Below are 25,738 nucleotides of genomic sequence, written 5' to 3' on the forward strand. Positions count from 1 at the left end.
GAGCCGCTGTCTTGTGTGATGTTGCGATGTCCACGGGTTTATTTAATGACCCGGCAGTTAAAAGTTTCTCACTACAGCAATTTTAACTCTATTACAAAGTGATCCAAACTGTCGTTTATACCTCGTGTCTTCTCATTAAACTTGTATCTCGCGAATATGGCATTGCAAACGGCAGCAGGTCAGTTCACGTGCTTACGTGGGAGGCGTGATGACGCGATATATTTTGATATATATCAAAATACCCGCGCTTCGCAGCGGCGAAGTACTGCTTTAAAAATTTTATTAAGAAGAAAAGTAAACCTTTTTAAACTGAGGAAAATGAACCGGTTGTAATATGACCAAGCTGTGTGCTGAGTTTACTCTTGAGCATGAAATCTAACGTGGTTTGTGCCCTTCAGAATGAAAACGGTTTGCATTTACCTCTTTAATAAAAGGCAAGCTTTTAAGCCTGAGAAATCACCCCGTAAATGCACACGTTTAATTGCACATGTGTTAATATGTATGCTTACACAGGATTAAAAGACACTCAAAAATTAACGTCATTTACCTTCGTTCCCGCGTTTGACTCGTGCTGTAAATCTCTTCCTTGTTTTTAGTTCACGTGATTACGTAGGAGGCGTGATGACACGATAAGTGGCTCCGCCTCCTCCATTAGAGTATATGGACAAAAAACAGGTTCCAGTTATGACCATTACACGTAGAATTTCGAAATGAAACCTGCCTAATTTTTGTAAGTAAGCTGTAAGGAATGAGCCTGCCAAATTTCAGCCTTCTACCTACACGGGAAGTTGGAGAATTAGTGATGAGTCAGTCAGTGAGGGCTTTGCCTTTTATTAGTATAGATGTAATATATAAACAGTTTCTGTGTCTACTGTATATACTGTATGTATTGTGTGTATGTGAATGTGTATCTATAATGCAGTATCTCCAGGAGAATTAAAGCAAAAAGGATTGACCTGACCACATCAAACAGTCTCATTAATTCTTCGAAGGAGAGATTTCAGTTTTTAATTTTTCATAAATTTTCAAACCTTTCTGAAAACATATTTTCACTTTGTCTTTATTGGTTACTGAGTGTAGATTAATGGTTCAAAATGGTAAATATATCCTTTTTAAATTGTGTGCAACACAGTGAAGTGTGCAGAGTGGGTTTGAATACTTTTTGAATCCAGTGTATGTAGGCTAATACCAGAAAAGCACTGGGAACAGGGAGGAGGCACAATTTATAAATGGCACAAAACTGGATAATACATAGAAAACGACACATGTCAGTGGGTTATTCAGCTGCATTAAACAAAAAATTACATTTACACTGTGCTTGTTTTTAATTTTTACTGTTTACTATATATGCTCACTTGCTTTCTTTCAAATTATATATGTGGATATCTCACCAACTGGCACAATTTAAAAATACTAGTTTTAGAGACAGTACTTCTCTGACATATTTTATCTCTTAAAAGGAGGAGCATTTTACACACCTGAAACAATTGATATGGCACGGCTTCACTACCGAAACTCTTGGGCCCCCATTCTACATGCAGTGGCAACATGGCTCAACAGCACTGGGTTTTCTGTGAATGATCCATCAGAGGAAGGCCTTACAAATTCCCAGAAAGTTGCAGCAGCGGTTGTCCTAAACCAAAATTCAAGCACGCCACCTGCTGCTAAATCCCCTGAGAATGCTGTGAGAGACAAGATGCACCTTCTCCTTGGTAAGTTTGCCACGCAAGAGAAAAAAACATGTTTAATCACTTTAGGGGGTATCATATATGAACAGTTCTATATTGTTCTCGTCTGTAGTATTTTAAGTTATGATTTTTTTTTTTTGGCTTCAGGAAAAAAAAATATCATTTTAATGACATTTCTAACTTGAAAGTATCAAGGTTATACCAGACTTTACTTGTAAAATTCAAATTAGATTCACTTTTAATCCCCTGATCTCTCCACACTGTTTTGATATTACAGAGATAAAAACAGACTAATTTAAAGTTAATATGCTCTAATTTATGTTATAGATCAGTTGCAAAAAATATTGGTATTTGAGGTATTCATGTAGTCCTTTTTGGTCCTTTTTTGCTTTCTATCCATCTTTTCATTTTCATGGACTTTTTATTCAGTTTTTCTTTGCAGAACCTATTCTTTGTTAAGGAAAATAACATAATTTGTTGCCAACTAGTATTTTCTAAAAGTAATCCTGTTAAAAAGTTGTCTTTAATGCTAAATGCTTTTATGTTTGCTGAAACGTTTTGCATTCACTGTACCGTAGGTGTCAGTATTGAGTTCCTATGTTTTCCAAGAGCTGAAGAGCCCATCGAGCATGTGACGGCGTGTCTGCAGGCCTTGCGGACCTTGCTTGATTGCCCTTCTGCTAGGGTCCATATTGCCGATGACCAGGTGAGTTAAAGAATCAATATCTGTATGAAGACATTTGTACTGTCTCAGTTTTCTTTGATTTCATTCCTTAGCCATGAATAAGCCACATCTACCCTGTGTTTTGCATTTTTGGCATAAATTTGTGTTTTCTTTGTTATATAACAATTTCAGCAATGTTTTTTTGTAACATTTTTATTGATGCTGATGAATTATAGCATTTGGCAAATTCTAGCATTTTTGCCTCATTAGATCAAACAGTACATGGCAAGGTTAAGTTAGTGTACACATATGAGTGTGTGTGTGTATGTATGTATGTGTGTATATATATATATATATATATATATATATATATATATATATATATATATATATATATAATTTATATATGCAGTACTGTGCAAAAGTTTTAGGCAGGTGTGAAAAAATGCTGTAAGCAAAGAATGCTTTCAAAAATGGAAGTGTTAATCATTTATTTTCATCAATCAACAAAATGCAGTGAATGAACAAAAGAGAAATCTAAATCAAATCAATATTTGGTGTGACCACCCTTTGCCTTCAAAACAGCATCAATTCTTCTAGGTACACTTGCACACAGTTTTTGAAGGAACTCGGCTGGTAGGTTGTTCCAAACATCTTGGAGAACTAACCACAGATCTTCTGTGGATGTAGGCTTCCTCACATCCTTCTGTCTCTTCATGTAATCCCAGACACACTCGATGATGTTGCGATCAGGGCTCTGTGGGGGCCATACAATCACTTCCAGGACTTCTTGTTGTTCTTTATGCTGAAGATAGTTCTTAATGACTTTGGCTGTATGTTTGGGGTCATTGTCCTGCTGCAGAATAAATTTTGGGCCAATCATACGCCTCCCTGATGGTATTGCATGATGAAGTATCTGCCTGTATTTCTCAGCATTGAGAACACCATTAATCCTGACCAAATCTCCAACTCCATTTGCAGAAATGCAGCCCCAAACATTCGAGGAACTTCCACCATGCTTCACTGTTGCCTGCAGACACTCATTATTGTACCGCTCTCCAGCCCTTTAATGAACAAACTGCCTTCTGCTACAGCCAAATATTTCAAATTTTGACTCATCAGTCCAGAGCACCTGCTGCCATTTTTCTGCACCCCAGTTGCTATGTTTTCGTGCATACTTGAGTCGCTTTGCCTTGTTTCCACGTCGGAGGTATGGCTTTTTGGCTGCAACTCTTCCATGAAGACCACTTCTGGCCAGATTTCTCCAGACAGTAGATGGGTGTACTTGGGTCCCACTGGTTTCTGCCAGTTCTGAGCTGATGGCACTGCTGTACATCTTCCGATTTCGAAGGGTAATAAGCTTGATGTGTCTTTCATCTGCTGCACTAAGTTTCCTTGGCCGACCACTGCGTCTACGATCCTCAACGTTGCCCGTTTCTTTGTTCTTCTTCAAAAGAGTTTGAACAACACATCTTGAAACCCCAGTCTGCTTTGAAATCTTTGTCTGGGAGAGACCTTGTTGATGCAGTATAACTACCTTGTGTCTTGTTGCTGTGCTCAATCTTGCCATGACATGAAATTGTCTTCCACAACCTCACCTTGGTAGCAGAGTTTGGCTGTTCCTCACCCAGTTTTAAGCCTCCTACACGGCTGTTTCTGTTTCAGTTAATGACTGTGTTTCAACCTACGTGTGACATTGATGATCATTAACACCTGTTTGGTATAATTGGTTGATCATACACCTGACTATAATACTACAAAATCCCTGACTTTGTGCAAGTGTACCTATAAGAATTGATGCTGGTTTGAAGGCAAAAGGTAGTAACACCACATATTGATTTGATTTAGATTTTTCTTTTGTTTGCTCGCTTTACATTTTGTAAATTGATAACAACAAACAATCATTATTTATATTTCTGAAAGCATTCTTTGTTTACAGCATTTTTTGACACCTGCCTAAAACTTTTGCACAGTACTGTGTGCGTGTGCGTGTGTGTGTGTGTGTGTGTGTGTGTGTATATATATATATATATATATATATATATATATATATATATATATATATATATATATATATAAATAATATAATATAATATACACACACAGTGTGCGTATGTATAAATGTACATATAAATAATATATACACCATATGTTAATACATTATATATTTTTTGCTTTATATGTCCATTGTAAACATTTTTAAAACGGTATAATTAATAAAGTATCTATCTATCTATCTATCTAATCCTGTGTTGTCACGTATTAATGGAGCCAGATGTGTCCATGGGTTTAACAGACATGCAGGAATGGATGGAGCAGTGTTGTTATCATTACATTTAGTTATGATGTTAAACATATAGCCAGATCACCGTTCAGCACCATGTAAAATATATTTTCATAATCATAGACTTTTTATTGTCCTGTTCCAGTCTTGTCCTCTTTGCATATTCTCATTATATGTAACTCATTTTTTTTTCACCTCAGATCAGTGATATCACCCTGTCTGTATTAATTTGAATAGTTTTTGTGTTGATGCCTACTTGGCATCAATTTCTTCTTTTGTTCTTACTAGATAGTAATTCACTGTAGATAGGGTCCTTCTTCAGCATCCTCCTCATCCTCATAGTTGTCTACTTCTGTTCTTAGGTATGTTCTATGGTTTGTTCATGACCACCAGGACCAGCTTTGGATAGCCTGAATTGGATATAATGAAATATATTGTGGTTTACTGTCAGTTATTTGTTTGTCATTGCCTTGTATAACTGACTTTTATTTCTTCATAGCTGCTTGGGGTTGAACTTTTAAATGTATTACATCGTCTTCTGCTCACTCGAGATCCCACATCAGTCCAACTTCAGGTGACTGGTGTTGTTCAAGAAGTGATACATGCCACTCAAGATTGTCTGCAAGAAAGGAGACATGCTAAGGGTAAGCTGCCTTGACTGAATGAATGCTTATACCAAGTTAAAGGTGTGCTGTACTCATTTTTTGTAAGGAGGGGTATATGTATGGGTAGGTAATAGAAGTTGTGAACGTTTTGTAATTTTAGTTTTGTGAATTTTGTTTCTGCTTTTTACACAATGGCTGTGCTGCCATATTACTAGTTTGAGTGAACTGTGGGTTACTGATTCTATTTATTTATGTTAAATAAAATACAATTTAAAAAAGAAATGTTGGATATACCCTTTAAGATGGAGTGGCCTGTTATCTGAACAGACCTCTGAGATGAAACCACATTGATCACTGAGTAAAAAGCATGTTATTTTCTAAAGCTCTCTCCTTCAGCAGATTGCAAACAGTATGGGGAGTAAGAAAAGGAATGTTTCCAACAAACCTGGAATTAGACTACCAATAGTGTGGCCTTCCTGAAAGTAGCAGTTTTGTAGCTAAGGAATTAAATATTTAGAGCGCTGATGATAAAGGTGGTGCCAGGGATCAGAGATAAGATCTCTTGAACTGTCAGTGCGCATGATGCTATGGTGAGCTAAGTACTTTTGGTCAGACCCTGACCTCGCATATCCCTTTGAAATGGGTTTACTGTATATTCATGTTTTTTTCCTGTTAAGGCTGGTTAAGGTTAAAGTCAACAGGTAAGATGGGACAAGTCCTCATTGTTATAGAGGTGATTAAGTCCTTTTGACTGAACACCTCCATGGACAAACAGGTTAGTTACACCACCTCACAGTATAAGGCTTATATGGAGAAATTATTTGCTTAGAGATGGGCCTATACAGGAGAGATATGATTAGGGTTGGTCCAGTTCTCTGATTTTTCCTCTTCTGTTCTACTCTTCTTTTAGATGTAATGATATCTGCTTTTCAATCCTTAATAGAAAATAAAGTAAGTATTCAGGATCCTGGGCAGAGCCACTAGTAGGTCCCATCAAAGTTGGTAAATTGAAATAGTCACTTAGAGCAATATCCGGCACCATATCACACTACGTGGTCTAGGCATGCTTGATAATTGAGATTTGTTTTTCCATATTCGTTGTTGACATACACATACCTTGTAATATTATCAATGTGTATAGTGTTAAAATTATAATTATTAGATTAAGCTTGGTATGAATGAAATAATATTGGGTGTGTTTCTCCTTATATTTCAAACCTTGAGCCTTCTTTTTTTCTCTTCACAGCTGAGGATACAGGGGAGCAAGATGCACCATCTGTACTTGGAGAGGGAGGGGAATCTGGAGGGTTAGTCCCTGGAAAGTCATTGGTGTTTGCAGCCATGGAGTTGCTTGTTTTCATCTTAGTCCGACAGCTGCCCCATCTCAACACCAAAGTGAAGGATTCTCCAAGCCATGTAGCATATAAGGCACAACGGCTCCCAGAGGAGAATGCCAGGCTAGTGGCAGCTACTGTTACCATACTGGCTGATCTGCCATCCTTGTGTTCACCAGCAGGTAGTGTATCACTATGTAAAGGTTTTTTTGAGGCATTCTGAAAAAGACTGGTAAAGAGCTGGTATGGCAGAGGATCTTGGGCCACAGCAGTTTTAAGTGTTAGATATGTAGCCACGTATACATGGATTGTATCCCAGTAAGTTACCTTCCCACCTTCATAGTTGTCTAATGCTGGTCTTAAGTGTCTATGTGGAATCAGCATGTTCTTCTCATTTGTGTCAGTTTTATCTCCTACAGTTTAAACTATTTCAGTTTGTTATTCTTATGAAATACACTTGCTTTTTTATAAACCCACCTCCATATGCACTGCTTCAGATAAAGTGTACCTTAAGGGCCTGTCACATTACTCAGTTTTTTCAGGGTGTTTTTTTTTTCCCCCTTCCCAGTTATAGACTTGCATAAAGTTAGCAAGTTGGTGACAGTCGTGTAGTCTTATACCCAGCAATTCAGTCCAAACAATCTAATACTCACTCTGACAAAATCAAACATGGTTGATTATGTCTTAATTCAAAAGAGCAGATGAGTGTGTGTGTGTGTGTGAGCGTTGACAGCCAATGAGCACACACCCAGAAATACAGTGCACATAGCGGAGTTAAAAGGAATAAGGAACACTGGTGTTTTGGACTTTGCAAACATAAAAGTGGCTTGTCTGTTTAATATCCTGTGTTTTACATACCACAGCTGAATGGAAAACGCTTTAATAGAAATTCAGAGCTCCATGTGGCTGATAAGTTCATTCTGCTGTAAAGAGCAGATGTTACTGTTAACATTTTAAATTCTAATGATTTTGCTCTCCTATGAGATGACACATGGGGGAAAACTGATTAATGCTCTTTGCATATAGCCTCAGAGTCAGTGTCTCTTATGGAGCTGGCACACTCTCGCTTTGTCTGTTTGGGTGCACACATACTTGCCAGATGTATGAATTGGGCAATATACCGGTTGATTCGGCATATTTGATGAAACTGTCCATATGGTGCGGATTTTTGAGAAAGCTGTTTTACCAGTATGCTAAACTTTTTTGAAAAGCACATTTAAACATAAAACATGCACATGAGAAGAAATGGGAAATGCAAATCTGTTGATGTATTAGAGTCATAAAGTTATTAAGTTAAAGTGTTTGGACTTGCATCTAACCTGTATGCAATACGTGAGCCTACTCCTTTTAAGAGAATTACCCAGAGTGCTGTGTGGTGCAACCTAATTTGAGAGTCGATACAAACAAAACAATAGGAAAGAGCCACGTCTTCTGATGTGTTTGACAGCAGTTGTGCTAACAAATGAGCCAGCAAAAGAGATCAAACCTACACTTTTACTGGTTCAGAAGTCATGAACACCTGCAGTCCAATCAGTTTGATTAACAGTGTGTTAACAAGCATTTTGATGGATACTAGGCATGTCTGGGTTACATATATTATTCATTACATTGATTAGTATTATTTTGGTACAACATAAGTTTCAGTCTGTAAAGTATATACAAGTACATTATACTGCTATCTAGCAAACTTGTCAGAATTTTCACTTATAACATGATATGGATTTTAGGCCATACGGCAGACTCTTGTTAGATGTCCATCGCGGGGCAAATTCACCTGTCTATAATGTAAACCTGGTTCTGTCTTTGCACCCATGGCTTTTGAGCGTAAGGTCTAGTTTCCTGTGACTCTGTAATAGAAAAAAGCAAGCTCAGGAAATAGATGGATAGATCCTATCATCTTACTTACATCTGTTTTTTTAGCCAAAAATATTAACATTTTTAATACATTTTTGCTAGTGCAAATTAATTTTTAATGGTTTCTAAATTATGTTCTTGGAATCTTTGGACACATGAATGATCAGAGCATTATTGGACTATTACCCTCCTTTAGCATTATGTATTCCCTCAGAAAAATGAGCCAATAATGTTGAATTATTTTCACCAAGAAAAAGTGTTATGTGTAACAGAAACATGTAACTACTAACACTTCAATATAAAATAGAGTAGGAAAGGTCTGTCTGTTTTCCACTGGTGTACTGATGCAGATTTAGTTCATGTCCTTCATGTGATGTGTTTAGAAACTGTTACCAATGCATAGCTCGATGTTGCAATCAGGACAGTAGAAGCATGTTTCTTTTCACACCTCTGTTATATTTTTTCTGGGTAGAATGTCTGTGACTGATCTGCATGAGTGACACTTTGATTGTGCTATTTTATGTTGCCATAATGTAAGGCATAGTGACTTTCATATTTCCCCTGAAATAAACATGGGAGGAGGTTAATGTCTTTCTTTTCCTTTCACTTGATCGCAATCATTTTGCCTTTTTTTTTTTTTTTTTTCCCCCCCACAAAGCTACTTGCACCACGGTGAATTTTCACAGGGCCAAATTCATCATGCGTATCACAGTGGATCGTATATTGTCATAATTATCAGTTTCACTATCTGTGTCAGTGTTTGCTGGCCAATTCACATTGTCATCACTATTGCTTGATTCAACTCATGGTTCAGTTTTAGTTTGTTCTAAAACTGGCTTCATAGTTATTTGTTTACACACCACTGTGTTTTGATTGAAGTTTTCAACCTGCTCATAAATATTAATGAGTTACCACAGAGTGGCAAAAGGCCTGTAAATATTCATGATTTTTTGCAGAATAACGTTGTTTAAATCCACTGGATGGCAGTGCCAAGGAAGTAAGAAGTCCATTGCATGTGTCATGCTTCCAATGTGATCTTATATTTTAAAATATTTTCTTAATATCGACTGGAAGTGTGGGTTAGTGGCCATAGCATTTGACTTCAGACCAGAGGTTTGCTAGTTTAATTAATGCTTCCCAATATCTGTGGTACTTTTGAAGCAAGTCGCTTAACCCAACTATGTGTTTAACAAAAAAGTATATAAACAATCCTATTCGAATATTATACATTGCCTTGGGAAAGGGATCACCAAATGATAATTTTGTTTTGTGAACTGTTCCCTATATTAAAATAACTACTGTAAAGTACTGTAAACACTTCCTCTGGTTGTAACCTTCATGTCAGTATGTAACAGTGTGGTGAAAGAGACTTCTCTGTGTTTACAGATTGTAGTTTATTGGGTTTCTGCACCTGCTTATCTTTGTTTAAAGTGAAAATACCTTCAGGATAACAGCTTTGCCCCCTAACCAGTATAAACTTTGCCTAAGTACTTCATGTGTTGTTTTATTTTTCATCTTTCCTCCAATGAACAGGAAACATGACTGTACTGCCCACAATCCTGTATCTTCTCACGGGTGTACTTCGAGAAACGGCGGAGAAGACAGCAGACAATCAGGTTCCCCCACCTGTTTCTGCGGCCCTGCAGGGTATTAAAACTGTCATAACTTGCTCACTGGCAAAAACTGAAAAGACGCACAAAGAGTGGACAAGCCTTATCCGGAGCACTCTGGCGTCAGTGCTGGAGTATTCACAACCTGGTGAGTACAACCGCCTTAATTAGGGAACAACATTGTCATGTTCAGCGACGTTCATAGTTTGCCATGTAAATTTACATGTGACCTCTAGACGTTACCTCTGTTATTTTTAGAATTTCCACAGTATTATGTGTTAAGAGGGACAATCCAGTGATCTTTAAAGAAAAGCAAATACCTTAGAATCTAGTAGGATATTTGAGAAATTGCAACCAGGTATAGTTCTAAGTATTTAGAATGCTGTCTCTTGGAAATAGTAAAATCTCAGAATTTCCAGAGATGGCTGGCCGTCATACTTACCCTTTACATCGCTAAATTTTGGCCCTTAGATCATTTTGAAGACTACCACTTCCACAGCATTTAAAACATGACACATATTTCATCTAATGACTGTTAGTTTCCTCAAAAATCCCTTTTAACATGTGTTTCATGTATAGATTATATCCATGTATAACTTATTAGGAGTAAATTTGACATTAAAATGCATCTCTGGTGTTTGCTCACATTTATCTATGCAGCACAGTGCACCACAGCTACAGTCAGGTCCATAAGTATTTGAACAGTGACACAATTTTCATAATTTTTATGCGACTACAATGGATTTGAAATAAAGCAATCATTATGTGATTGCAGTGTAGACATTTTCACCTTTAATTTATGGTGTTTAATAAAATTGTCATATGAGCCGTTTAGAAAAGACAGCCATTTTTATACATAGTCTCCATATTTAATGGGCTCAAACATTTTTGGACATTTGACTGACAAGCTGTTCCATAGCCGGGTGTGAGCAGTTCCTTTTAAGCTATTAAGCAGGTAGAAGGCCTGAAGAAGAGTTGATTCCAAGTATGTAAGTTGCATTTGGAAGCAGTCATTGTGAACTCTCAATATGTGGGCCAAAGAGCTGTCCATGAAAGTAAAAACAGGCCATCATTAGAATGAGAAAATAAAACAAACCTTTTAAAGAGATAGCAGAAACACTAGGACTGGTCAAATCAACCATTTGGTGCATTCTTAACACTAGAATCCCTGAAGCCTATGAAAAAACGGAATTGAACCCACAACCTCTTGATTATGAGTCAGCAGTTCTTACCGCTTCACCTCCCAAACAGTCTTGTCAGCGTCGTATCCTAACCCAATTTCTATTTCTTCGGTTGTATTTTTGAATAAAAGCGCACTTGTTTTGTTATACTTGTACCATTTGTGAAATTACTCACTTGATATTTGGACTTCAGTCTTCACGTATTATACACTTCATGTCAAAATTTTGTCATTAGTACTATAACATGAAAAAAGTTTCTGTTTTAGGTCTTGCCAGGCATTTACTGTCATCCTACAGTTACATAGATCATAGTAGGCACGGAACACATATGAAATACATGTGTTCCAAATAACGATATATTATTTACCCTATACAACTCCAGACACCTCACACCCAGATAAACAGACTTGAGCTGGGAGAGGTTTTTCTCTGATTTGAGCTGCGGCTGTGGGGGGATGGGACAGCAGTCTGCTTGCAGCTTGTGCTGATCGACATAATATGTAAAACAAAAGATGCTAATGGAGAGGTGCAAAAAAATTTATGGTGGCCCAGGATTACGAGTTTTTTCATAGGCTTCAGGGATTCTAGTGTTAAAGACAAGGAACACACTGACGAGCCCAGCAACACCAGAAGGCCTGGAAAACCACAGAAGACAACTGTGCTGGATGATTGCAGAATTCCTACCTTGATGAAAAAGAACCCCTCCATAACATTCAACCAAACTGAACACTCTCCTGGAGGTAGAACTTTCATTGTTAAAGTCTACAATCAAGAGAATGCTTCATGAAAGTAAATACAGAGGGTTTGCCACAAGGTACAAACCACTGATAAACCTCCAGCATAGGAAGGGCAGATTACACTTTGCCAGAGAACATTTTTTAAAAGCCTGTCCAGTTCTAGAATGTACTCCATGCATCTGCCCAACTGCTCAATTTCAAAGAGGCCCAAAACAACAACTCCTTGACGCTAATATTTTATTTGCTGTTAATCTTTGTAAACTAACTGACTTGGAGGCAGAGGTGTATTAGGGCTTTACATTCACTATTTTCTATAATTTATTTTGCTTAGTTCACTTGCTCTTAATCTTTTGAAATAAATACCGCTTTTCTTTACTATGCATATCTTAGGCGACTGCAGTAATAAATGAAATACAGGGCACCGGGTGGGGGGAAATTGACACTTTCTTTCCCAAAGGGTTAACAGGCTAAGGTGAGACATCCCCAACAGAAAGACACCATGGTGGGGTAGCTCATCGTTAACTGGTAAGTGGCTTTATCCAAGGTGTATCATCTTCCAAGTCTAGATTATTCTTGGGGGTCAAGCTGTGTCAGCCTTTTAGGTCAAGGTTATTTCCATGGACACTGTGAAGGTACGTCAGCCTTTAGGTTATTCTCAGGGACCAAGGTAGCCTTAGGTCTGAGTTGTATCCAGGAATAACCGTGTATGGTTCGTGCTAAGCTAGTTAGTTTCTATGTGGGTTACTAAGGAGTAACAGGTTGTTCAGGTGTTACTCATAATTTGTCCATAAGTGGATGGGGTCTGTTTGTGTGTTAAGCTTATGGTGTGACTATAGGCTGCCCCATAATAACCTTGGTAAGTTCCATTAACTCCACAATAATGCAGCATCTTTTCACCTTGCTTAAAACATCTACCGGGAGAAAATGTGATATGGTAGTTGAAAATGCTTCAAGTCTTGCATAACATACAGAAGGCCTGGTTTCAACACACAATACTCTAAACTGTTCTGATTTATTCATTCTAGTTAAATGCTTCAGTTTAAATAAAATGTTAACTAATCACCATTTTTGTAATTAATCCTTGATGCAGTTTTTCTCAGTTTACTTTTTGTTTTTACACAACTTTCTGTTTCTGTGCCATTTTTTAAATGAAATGATTTCTAAATTGTGCCTCTCAGTTTTTCTAGATAAATGTAATTTTCTTTTATTTCTTACTTTTTTAGATGAATCCCGTCCTGACATGGATGAAGTGAGCATGCTGACGGCAGTCACTCTTTTTCTGTTGCATGCCGGCTCAGAGGTTGTTGGGGTCACATCTTTGCAGAATGGTTGCATGAACCGCTTCAAACATGCCCTAAATTCAGGAGATCCATGGGTAGGACTGCTGTTTACTCTGCTTTGGCAAGTTGTGAAGTTTGGATGTATCAGTTATGCATTTTAAATTTCATATTGGGCCCTCCACAGTGAGCAGTTGTCTGTAAATACAGCAGGGGCACCACTGCCACATTATTTAATTTTTTTTTGCTTTGCTCTCATCCCCACCATAACCTATTTATGGGGGAGGGGTGAAAGGTTTAGATTCGTCAAAAATTACGATCTCTGGTTTTCAATGGATCTCATTGTTTTAGGGTCCCCTGATACAGAAAACCTGAATATCTCAATGATGTGTGTATCTGTGTGTCACAGTTTCTTGAGGATAGTCTAGAACTAAAATGGCTGGACGGAAATATACCAAACTCGAAATTTAAGCCTGCTATGAGATGATAATGTGCTGATTAGTTTTTGAGCCAAATCGTGCAAGAGAAAGAGGCACTCTAGAGGAACCTTCAAATACCGTAATTCTGCAATTAATTATGAATTCTTCTTGTCAATTGCTGTCGTAATGACCTATTTTATGATCAGAAAGATCAGCATCAGAGAAGTAAATAATTACTGTTATAGAATAGTTTCCTAGGGCGCAAAGCCTACTGGTGCTCATATCCGAATTTTTTTTATGATTCTAGTTTTGAAGTGCACCATGCTAAAAGCAGATTTCATCTGTCTCGCGTCGGCATGACCACAGGTGACAGCCGAGGATGCATAAACCTGGAGAAGCTGAAAAAAGTTAACGGCTGTGTTTTGCTATTTCATCAATATAGGGCAAGGCAGAAGAATGTTGTGAAGTTTAGGACTATGAAAGCCCTGTAGAACAGTGATAAATCCCCAAGGGAGCCAAACCCACATAAGCACTTTTCACACACGAAAGGGTTGGGCAGTACACCAGAAATTAACTGATATCAACAAGAAGAAGCTCTCACCAGACTAATTTGGCTCATGCTAGTATGTTCGGTAAAAGCTTCCTACTGTGTACTTTACTTTCAGGAAAAAAAAAAAAAAAAACTACATTACCCATTTGTACTCACACTGTCCAGTCACATGCTTCTGTCTCCTCCAACCTTCGCTCTTCATTCAAAACAATAGGAGTCTGCCAGGCATGGGAAAACATGAGTGCTTTTGCTGACCTCCAGACAGGCAGGGATGAGTCAGCTACAAATGAAGCTGAGCTTCCCATCTAAATAGGATACAGCGTCAATCATTTGGTCAGATGTGAATATGAACTTTGCTGCTAGAGGTGGAAGCTGTCTGGACAATGTTTATACGAGCGCTCCTGACTCCTACAAGACCCTATCCCACCCTCACCTCGGCTATTCAGACCATATTAGCATGTTTATGTTTCCAGCATACAAGTCCCTGCTAAAGCGCACTAAACCAGCCTGCAAGAACATCAGAGTGTGGCAGGTTGGTGCTGTTTCAGCTCTCCAATACTGCTTCGAATTGACAGACTGGGACATTTTCAGGGAGGCTGCTATGGATGGTGACTCCGTCAATCTGGAGGAGTACACAGACTCTGTGCCTGGCTATATCTCCAAATGCAAAGAGGATGTTACTGTTACCAAGGATGTTACCACAAGAGCCAACCAAAAGCCCTGGGTGAAGAGAGAAGTGCACAAGCTACTCAAGATCAGAAATGCAGCCTTCAGATCTGGAGACAACGTCGCCCTCAGGGTGGCCAGAGCCAACCTGTCTCGCGCTATAAGGAGAGCTAAGTGGGCCTACGCGCAGAGGATTAACAAACACTTCAGCAGTACACGTCGTATGTGGCAGGGCGTTCAGACAATTATAAACTACAAGCCCACCCACACAGCAGTGATGGTGATGCCTCCCTACCGGTTGAGCTGAACAACTTTTTCACACGGTTTGAGATGCAGAACAAAGAGCCTGCAAGAAAAGCAACACCTCCCTCCACTGACCAGGTACTCTGTCTCACCATAACTGACATGAAGAGGACTCTATCCAGAGTCAATCCACGCGAGGCTGCAGGACCTGACAGTATGCCTGGTCGTGTGTTCAAAGAATGTGCCAGTCAACTGGCCGGTGTCCTCACAGACATCTTCAACATATCTCTGAGCCAGTCATCAGTCCCAGCATGCTTCAAGTCGACCACCATCATACCAGTACCGAAGAAGTCATCAGTAACATGCTTGAATGACTACCAACCAGTTGCACTCACACCAATCATCATGAAGTGCTTCGAAAGGTTAGTCATGACACACATAAAGACTAATCTCCCTGCTTCCCTTGACCCTCTTCAGTTTGCATACCATTCAAACAGGTCAACTGAGGATGCCATATGCTCTGCCCTTCACCTCTCCCTGACACATCTGAATAAAAAGACACATATGTCAGGATGCTATTCATAGACATTAGCTCTGCCTTCAACACAATCATCCCTCAAAAGCTGGTTGTAAAACTGAGCAGGTTGGGCCTGAACACCACCCTCTGCTATTGGATCCTGGACTTCTTGGCAGAGAGGCCCCAGTCAGTTCAGATGGGCTGCAACACTTCCAGCATCATCGCACAGAGCACTGGAGTGACGCAGGGCTGCGTGCTTAGTCCACTGCTCTTCACCCTGCTGACTCACGACTGCACAGCCACGCACAACACCAACCACATCATCAAGTTTGCGGATGATATGATGGTGCTGGGACTGATAAGCAGGGATGATGAAACAGCATACAGAGATGAGGTACAACGGCTGTCCGCATGGTATGAAGACAATAATCTATCTCTCAAAGTTGACAAGACAAAAGAGATAATCGTGGACTTCAGAAAATCACATCCTGCCCACATCCCCCTCAGCATCAACGGTTTAGATGTGGAGACTATTAGGAGTACCAAGTTCCTCGGTGCGCACATAACTGAGGAACTTACGTGGACACATAACACCTCATCACTAATCAAGAAAGCCCAGCAGAGACTACACTTCCTGAGGCGGCTGAAGCGAGCAAGTCTTCCCCCGTCCATCCTCACCATGTTCTACAAAGGCACCATTGAGAGTGTTCTGACCAGCTGCATCACGGTCTTGTATGGCAACTGCAACATATTCGACCACAAGCGCCTGCAAAGGATAGTGAAGACAGCAGAGAACATTATTGGGGTGCCTCTCCCTTCACTACAGGACATATTTTACAAACGCAATGTCTGCAAGGCCTTTCAGCATTGTGCAGTACCCCTTACACCCCTCACATGGACTTTTCACACTTTTGCCATCCAAGAGAAGATACTGCAGGATCAGAGCCAGATCTGCCAGGCTGCAAGATAGTTTTTACCCCCAAGCTGTCAGACTCCTTAACACTATGCTGCCCCCTGGATCTTCCACACTGCCTCAACCACCTCTATAAACCCACTGACACAGACCTTTTATACATGCAAGCCACTTTCCTGCAAAGACTAATGTGCATGTAAAAAAGAACTGAAAATCTTATACTGACCTTTAAGTATTCTGACATTCTTGATATCCTGCAGCTGCGAAACATTCTGACCTGTCATTGTTTACACATGTCTTAAACAACTATTACCATACACTGATAATTTCTGTATTATCTATTATTTATTTATTATATTACATATCTATTGACTATATTTATGTATCTAGATTACAAATACCATACATTGCATCAATGTTCATATTGCTTACTACATGTCAATATTGCTGCTACTTCTTTGTCTTGTGTTTGCAGAACGTCTTGTCTTGTTTGTGTTTTAATTTTATATTTTAATTCTATTTTTAATGTATTATTTGCACTTCATGTTGTTACATTGTGGACTCTGAGCTTCGCAATTTCGTCTATCTGTATACTTGTATATGGTTGAGATGACAATGAAGTTCGCTTTGACTTTGAGATGTTGCTACAGTAAACAGAACAGTGAATAAACTAAAGTCAAATTTAGATTTATGGAAACCGTTGCTGCAACTAATTGTAACATGAGCAGCTTGTCTCCCCACTTGACACACAACCATGTGGTGGAATTCGAAGAGTGTAGGGCCAGTTCACCACAATGCAGTCTTGGCCAAAGTGATGGTGCACACCGGCAAACTATGGGGTTCAGGAGGATGGGGAATCTTGTGTTACTTGTGTTACATAATCCACATGTCTTTTATCCAATTGTATGTTGAAAATGTGCCAAACACATGCTATTTTTTGCTAAAGTACTGTTAATAGATAGTTCCAGAATAATCAGCGTCCATCATGAATAATAACTAAAACCTCATGCAATTGACTTTTTGAATTGTAGACCTGCCTCACCCCCTCATTCGCTGGTCAAGAGTCCTGTCTTCAATTCAAAAAGTCACTCCCATGAGGTTTTAGTTTTCTGTTAATGATTTTTACTGATTATACAGAAGTAACTATTTAACAATAGTGTAGCAAAAAAGCATGTGTCTTACACATTTTGAGCATACGACTGGATATCTGACTCTTGGATTGTGTGACTTGAGTAGTATGTGATTTTTTTTTTTCTATTTTTCATGGATATTTTCCACATTGTTTGCCATTGTACAGCATTGGTGACTTCTACAATATTATAAACTTTAATGTCATGTTTTCGTGCAGAATGAACATAAAAACAAATTTCTCAGCCATCTCTACAAAGTTCATTAAGTAAGTTACACATTAAAAAATATATATCATTTTTGGATCAAGTATTCCTTTAAAACTATCACCATTTTTCACAAAATGTGTTATTTTTGGTATCATTTTGTTGAAAAATTATAATATGTGAGAGTTGTACATTTAGTTTGCATTTCATAAAAATTCACCATAGTAAGTAAATATGCATTGTGTAGTATGTTAAAATAAAATAAACTTTGTTTGAAGCTCTCAAGTTATTTGTAAGATATTCATATGAGGTTTGTGCAGCTTTAACAGTTTTGCATGTTTAAAATGTACTCTTACAACATATAAAACTTATTCTGAGTTATCTGGGTGCCAGAACAACTAACACTTCAATAAGTGGCATTTCTGAACTAGGGTTTTTAAATTGCTCATTTATCATTATTGATTTACATGTATTCATTTCAGGTCGTACCGCCCAGCCCTACAGTAGATATTCAGTGTGGTGGCATTTTAGACAGTTATCAACTTGTTATAGAATTTTCTACCATAAAATCATCTACACATTTATCAGTCTTTACTTTTATAGCTCCTTTCCTCAAAGGCATTAACACAAACTTCTCTGTCTTACTCTTCCATGCAGGTACAAGCTAAATGCTACCAGCTTTTGCTGTCTCTTTTCCAACACAGTAACCGGGCGCTGGCTACTCCATACATCCATTCCCTGGCCCCGCTGCTTGTGGAAAAGCTAAGATCTGTGGAACAAAATCGAGTCAGCAGTGGCCCTGAGCTGCAGGCTGTACAGGAGGGAATAAGAGTGCTGGAAACACTGGTGGCAATGGCAGAGGAAGCCAACCGTATGTTGCAATTCTGATTTTTTTTGTTTCATGTGTTCTATCTTATCAGTTAATGTTATGTAAGACTCCTATAATCTAGACTCTGATAAAATTCTATAGATACTAAATGGAGGACTTGTGTGCTTTGTTTTGAAGCTGCATTAAACACTTGAAGTTTTCTGTTCTTGAATGTAAATATGTAAAGTTTGTCAGGCAAGACTACTTTTTACCAGTCTTCATCTGTCCAGTTTTGGTCAGCCAGTGCATTCTGCAGCCTCAGGTTTCTGTTCTTAGCTGACAAGAGTGGGACCCAACTTGGTCTTCCGCAGTTGTAGCCCATCCGCCTTAAGGTTTTAACGTGTGTGCATTCTAAGATGCTCTTCTGCTGTTGTGCGAGTTACAGATATCCTTCTATCAGCCCAGCTTAGTTTGACCCTTCTCCTCAGACTTCACTCACCAGCTGTAACAATTGACTTATAAAAGGGTATGATTGCCACACTTCACCGCCCATAGGAGAATTAGATGCTGTTTGAAAGATATACTAGCATTAAAATATTCAGTCTTAGACCCCTCTTCCCCCTTTCTGCTCCAGCCAATACTCAAAAAACTGATAGGTGCAATTGATTAAATCTGAAAGTGTGTTGTGATCAAGAAAACAGTATTTACACTTGCACATATTGTAAAAGGTGACAGGGTACTCATTTAGTGATTCCATTTCCCGTGGACACCCCTCCCCCGACCAAACACCTTGCCCCTTCCCTCTATGATATACAAACGCCAAGAGATACAAATATTCAAAGTAGCACAACAAAAAAAGGGAATGATTAAATACAGTTAGTATGAAATGACGATGAATATCCTTTCTTATAGTTTCTTTCTGAATAATATAAGAAAACTGGCAGCAGATAGATATGGCTGATTTCACGCTATTCTGAGGAATAGAGAAGCGAGTCTGATTCACCAACGGGATCAACCGGAGAACCATCGGGCCATATACTGAAACCTCCACATCTTCTGGAGTATTCACCTCTCCATTTTTTGCTTCCTTTCTCCCTCCTCCTTCTCGGTTAGTGGTTGTCCTTTTAAAAAAAAGCTTCCCGCTAATATGTCCCCTTTTCTGCCCTGGAAGTCATAGTAACGTGATGCCTGCCCTAGGAAGCGGGAAATCCTACCAAGCGGGGTCCCCCAAATCTTAGCCATTGACTACTATGCCTGAATGGATTCTCCTTCACCATTCTCAAGTTCCTGTAACATAGTGTCAGCAGCCAGAAGGAAGCAAACCAGATTTTAATTCTATGTAGTCTTGCTACACAAAAGTTCATTTCTGTCCACAGAACTGCCACTAGATGTTTTTTGGGTTTTTTTTGCACCATTCTAAATAAACTCTAGAGTCAGTTGTGTGTGAAAATTCCAGGAGATCAGCAGTTAAGTTAAACCATCTCATATGACACCAACAATCACACCACAATCAAAACCACAGAGATCACGTTTTTTCTCCATTTTGGTGTAGGATGTGAACATTTCCTGAAGCTCCTGGCCTGTATCTGCATGATTGTATGTATTGTACTGCTGTCTCATGATTGGTTGATTAAATAATAGCATGGGTAAACAGCTGTACAAGTGTCCCTAATAATTTGCTCACTGATTATACTGTATAATCCTTGTGAATGACATTCTGCCCGTAGTTGAAGAAATCTTTAGCGATTTGATGGCGAAGCTCCATTTGTTGATTGATGGTAAACAACTAATGTAGGGCTTCAAACTCAATTTGAATTTTAGTTTCAGTTGAATTCCGTGAACATTACAAAAATGTAATATGAAATTCTACAACTTTAGTTTCACTAACATCATTCTTCAAGAACAGCCTCATTAGTATGAAATTAACCTTTATACCAATGGTTTCCTGTGAAAATGTTAATATTAGAAAATTATCATTAGTAAAATTCTATGCAGGTAAGTTATGTGATTTAATCCAAGTTTATCCCACATTCCTGATTTTTCTTAGCAGACATGTTAAAGTTTAACTTGACCATTCCCCTTTATTTGTTGGTTGGTAATTTTTTTCTCTTATGGATTCATTGCCATAGTATAATTTGCGATATCTTAAACATACATGAGATCTTTCTACACTTCATCACCACAGGGTCTTCACTCTTTGTCCAATTTAGCATATACAGCTTCTCAAACTCTGGACTTTTTCAGTGGCTTTGTCTTATTTGACTTCTAATTCCACCTTTTCTTGTTTCTCAGGAGTCCAGCTTCTTGCACTTTTGGTCCCCATCCTCATCTCCTACCTCCTGGATGAAAATGCTTTCTTGTCAGCCTCGCCATCCTCCAAGGACCTCCATGAGTTTGCACTCCAGGACCTAGTGCGCATTGGCCCTCTGTACCCAAATGCTTTTAAGATGGTGATTGGAGCTGCCCCAGAGCTGAAGACACGACTGGAAGTTGCTATCAGAGCCAGCCAAGCCAGCAGTAAAGCTAAAGCTGCCAGTAGGCTTAATCAGCCCACGGTGCAAGCTGCACCCACCATCAAGCTGAAAACAAGCTTTTTTTGAAGAAGCAATTCAACAGTCATATCAAGCTTATTTGCACCCTCCTCTGGCTTGGGCCTATCTTATTGTTTCTGGTTTTCTTGTTACATTCGGAGCCACTAGCTTTTCCATGATATATTATCATTTCCATTCTGTCATTGTCTGGACTAAATATTTCTGGCACACTTCAAATTTCTTGTTTATGCCTTTGTTATGTTATTTATGAACTCGGAATTAGGTTGGTGGAATTAAAACTTTTGGACTATCTAATTATTACTCTCAAAGGGTACTTCTGAGATGGCTATGTTGAAAGCACAAAGCTTTCTTTGATGCATTTTCACTCATTCTTTCCTGTCCTGTAGTTCAGACTGCTCTTTGAGCTCCATCAGACAGATGTATAGCCTGTTTTTGCTTGTAGGACCTCTTCAGGAATCTCAAATGTTTCAGGTGCACAGTTCCTCCTGAATCATCCTGAAAAGGGGTGAGCAGACAGCACTTGCTTGGTTCTGTTATACAAGAACCTTTTTATACTCCCCTTTTTGTGTGTGTGTGTGTGTGTGTGTGTGTGTGTGTGTGTGTGTGTGTGTGTGTGTGTGTGTGTGTGAGAGTGTGTGAGAGAGAGAAGGCCTTGTTTTTATATGGTTCCCACAGTTCCTCCAAGTGGTTCAGGCTCAGACCGGTTTGGCAGCATTGCTGTCAGGAGAAAACAAGATCTGCAGAAGAGTCAGCAGTGGGTGTATAGTATGGAAGAGAATAGGGAATAAAAACTTTGCCTTCTGTTATGAGTCATTTGCTCAAAACACTTTTCACAGTACATGACGATATTCAAGGACAATAATTAATTTATGAAGGGAAGGTCTTGCAGTACGGCAGAGATTTCTTTGCTGATGCCTTGAATGGACTGTTAAGAACACAAATGGGATAATGCGAAAAAATAATTTTAGCTCATGTTTTGTCCATGTTGGAATGTTTTCTTTTGGTAATTTCCTAATTTTTTGGGTGCTTATGTTAAAATCTTATCGTGAAGAGATGTCTTGTGTCTCTGTCTGGGGTATATTATTATTATTATTAAAACTAATTGTAACTAACAACTATTTACTTATGCCTAATGTAGGTTTTATTTTCCAGTATTCTTGCTTGCCATTTCCATGATTTACTGTTACCCTGATAATCATAGGCAGACTTAAGATATTTGTCATTTATAGCAAGTACTCTTAGATTAGATTAGATTGAGTTATGAAGAGGAGAGAAGAGAGTGGTCAGTGCTGGTGCCTCACAGGTAATCTTCTGACTTTGAATTAATGTTCTCCCTGTGTCATCATGGGTTTCTCTGTATTTCGTCATCATGGGTTTCTCTGTATTTCAGGCTTAAATGACAATTCTGAATTGTTCCTTCCCTGTGAGTGGGCTCTGTGAAGTACTGATTTTCTTTCCAGAGTGGGTTTATGCCTTGCACCCAGTACTGCTAGGGAAACCTCCAGTCTAGTCACGGGCACTTCTATTCAATTTACTGGTATGATTCTTTCAAACTGCCCATGAATCTATTCATTTGATTAGTTTAATTCATTAATCTGGGGCTAGCAGCAGTAAAAAAACAAACAAAAAAAAAAAACAACAAAACATTTGTTCCTATTGAATGAATCCCATTTTTGGTGACGGCTGGCTGGGCCGTTTAACCCGAGTGACGGACGGATAATCAAGGTTTTATTGTAATAAAAAATGGTTGATGTTGCCTCCAAGATGCCATGCTGCTCCCAACTTGTTTGCAGAGAGTGATCTACAGAATTCAAGAGTAGACATTGGTTGTTCCATAGTTTATCCTTCAGCTATTATTGTGCGAGAGTATCTGCTAGCACTCAGGTATGAACTTGGATTGTTATTTATTTTACTGCTTTATTTCTTTCTTCACAATGCCATCCATCCATCCATCCTCTTCTGCTTATCCGAGATCGGGTCGCGGGGGCAGCAGCTTGAGCAGAGATGCCCAGACTTCCCTCTCCCCGGCCACTACTTCTAGCTCTTCTGGGGGAATCCCGAGGCGTTCCCAGGCCAGCCGAGAGACATAGTCCCTCCAGCTTGTCCTGGGTCTTCCCTGGGGCCTCCTCCCGGTTAGACGTGCCTGGAACACCTCACCAGGTAGGCATCCAGGAGGCATCCTGATCAGATGCCCGAGCCACCTCATCTGACTCCTCTCAATGCGGAGGAGAAGTGGCTGTACTCTGAGCCCCTCCTGGATGACTGAGCTTCTCACCCTATCTTTAAGGGAGAGCCCAGACACCCTGCGGATGAAACTTATTTCAGCCACTTGTATTCGCAGTCTCTTTCTTTCGGTCACTACCCATATCACATGACCATAGGTGAAGGTAGGAGCGTAGATTGACTGGTAATATGAGAGCTTTGCCTTATGGCTCAGCTCCTTTTTCACCATGACAGACCAATACAGAGCCCACATCACTGCGGATGCCGCACCAATCCGCCTGTCGATCTCACGCTCCATTCTTCCCTCACTCGTGAACAAGACCCCAAGATACTTGGGGCAGGATCTCGCTTCCAACCCTGATAGGGCACTCCACCCTTTTCCGGTTTAGGACAATTGTCTCGAATTCGGAGGTGCCGAATCCCATCTCAGCCGCTACACACTCGGCTGTGAACCGATCCAGAGAGAGCTGAAGATCATGGCCTGATGAAGCAAACAGGACAACATCATCTGCAAAAAGCTGTGACCCAATCCTGAGCCCACCAACCCGGACCCCCTCAACGCCCTGGCTGTACCTAGAAATTCTGTCCATAAAAGTTATGAGCAGAATCGGTGACAAAGGGCAGCCCTGGCGGAGTCCAACTCTCACTGGAAACGGGTTTGACTTACTACCGGCAATGTGGACCAAGCTCTGACACCGGTTTTACAGGGACCGAACAGCCCTTATCAGGGGGTCCGGTACCCCATACTCTCGGAGAACCCCCCACATGTAGACTGGTTGGGCAAACTTCCATGCACCCTCCAGGACCCTGCCAAGGGTGTAGAGCTGGTCCACTGTTCTGCGACCAGGACGAAAACCACACAGTTCGTCCTGAATCCATGGTTCGACTATCTGACGGACTCTCCTCTCCAGGACCCCAGAATAGACTTTTCCAGGGAGGCTGAGGACTGTGATCCCTCTGTAGTTGGAACACACCCTCCGGTCTCCCTTCTTAAAGAGGGGGACCACCACCCCGGTCTGCCAATCCAGAGGCACTATCCCCGATGTCCATGCAATGTTGCAGAGGCGTATCAACCAAGACAGTCCTACAACTTCCAGAGCCTTGAGGAACTTCGGGCGTATCTCATCCACCCCCAGGGCCCTGCCACCAAGGAGTTTTTTGGCCACTTTGGTGACCCCAGGCTCTGCATCCTCATTGGAAAGCATGTTAGTGGGATTGAGGAGGTATTCAAAGTACTCCCCCCACTGACCCACAACGTCCCGAGTCGAGGTCAGCAGAGCACCATCCCCACCATATACAGTGTTGACACTGCACTGCTTCCCCCTCCTGAGACACCGGATGGTGGACCAGAATCTCCTCGAAGCCGTCCGAAAGTCGTTCTCCATGGCCTCCCCAAACTCCTCCTACGCCCGAGTTTTTTCCTCGGCAACCACAAAAGGGTCCTGTAGAACTCCTTCAGCTTGACGGCATCCCTCCCCGCCGGTGTCCAGCAACGGATTCAGGGATTGCCGCCACGACAGGCACCGACCACCTTACGGCCACAGCTCCGGTCAGCCGCCTCAACAATAGAGGCACGGAACATGGCCCATTTAGACTCAATGTCCCCCACCTCCCTCGGGACGTGGTCGAAGTTCTGCCGGAGGTGGGAGTTGAAGCTACTTCTGACAGGGGGCTCTGCCAGACATTCCCAGCAGACACTCACAACACGTTTGGGCCTACCACGCCTGACCGGCATCCTCCCCCACCATCGAAGCCAACTCACCACCATGTGGTGATCAGTTGACAGCTCCGCCCCTCTCTTCACCCGAGTGTCCAAGACATGTGGCCGCAAGTCCGACGACACGACCACGAAGTCGATCATCGAACTGAGGCCTAGGGTGTCCTGGTGCCAAGTGCACATATGAACACCCCTATGCTTGAACATGGTGTTTGTTATGGACAATCCGTGACTAGCACAGAAGTCCAATAACAAAACACCACTCGGGTTCAGATCGGGGGGGCCATTCCTCCCAATCACGCCCTTCCAGGTCTCACTGTCATTGCTCACGTGAGCATTGAAGTCTCCCAGCAAAATGAGGGAGTCCCCAGAAGGTATGCCCTCTAGCACCCCCTCCAGGGACTCCAAAAAGGGTGGGTACTCCAAACTGCAGTTCGGCGCATACGCACAGTTAGGACCCGTCTCCCCACCCGAAGGTGGAGGGAGGCTACCCTGTCATCCATTTGGGTAAACCCCAGTGAACAGGCTCCAAGTTGAGGGGGCAATAAGTATGCCCACACCC

General features: G+C 40.5%; 1 protein-coding gene across 2 annotated transcripts in view; it reads left to right on the forward strand.

The window, feature by feature from the left end:
- Window positions 1–22,358, forward strand: part of heatr5b (HEAT repeat containing 5B) — a 132,607-nt gene extending 110,249 nt beyond the window's left edge. For both annotated transcript variants that reach the window (XM_028820881.2, XM_051919165.1), the window contains exons 29-36: window positions 1,461–1,712; window positions 2,267–2,394; window positions 5,136–5,280; window positions 6,488–6,757; window positions 9,963–10,187; window positions 13,181–13,332; window positions 18,534–18,747; window positions 20,977–22,358. In XM_028820881.2, the coding sequence (XP_028676714.2) occupies window positions 1,461–1,712; window positions 2,267–2,394; window positions 5,136–5,280; window positions 6,488–6,757; window positions 9,963–10,187; window positions 13,181–13,332; window positions 18,534–18,747; window positions 20,977–21,284 (1,694 nt within the window). In that variant the 3' untranslated portion in view covers window positions 21,285–22,358. The remainder of the gene's footprint in view (window positions 1–1,460; window positions 1,713–2,266; window positions 2,395–5,135; window positions 5,281–6,487; window positions 6,758–9,962; window positions 10,188–13,180; window positions 13,333–18,533; window positions 18,748–20,976) is intronic.
- Window positions 22,359–25,738: the final 3,380 nt, after the last annotated feature.

Source organism: Erpetoichthys calabaricus, chromosome 15, assembly GCF_900747795.2.
Source record: "Erpetoichthys calabaricus chromosome 15, fErpCal1.3, whole genome shotgun sequence".
In the NCBI taxonomy this organism is placed as follows: domain Eukaryota; kingdom Metazoa; phylum Chordata; class Cladistia; order Polypteriformes; family Polypteridae; genus Erpetoichthys; species Erpetoichthys calabaricus.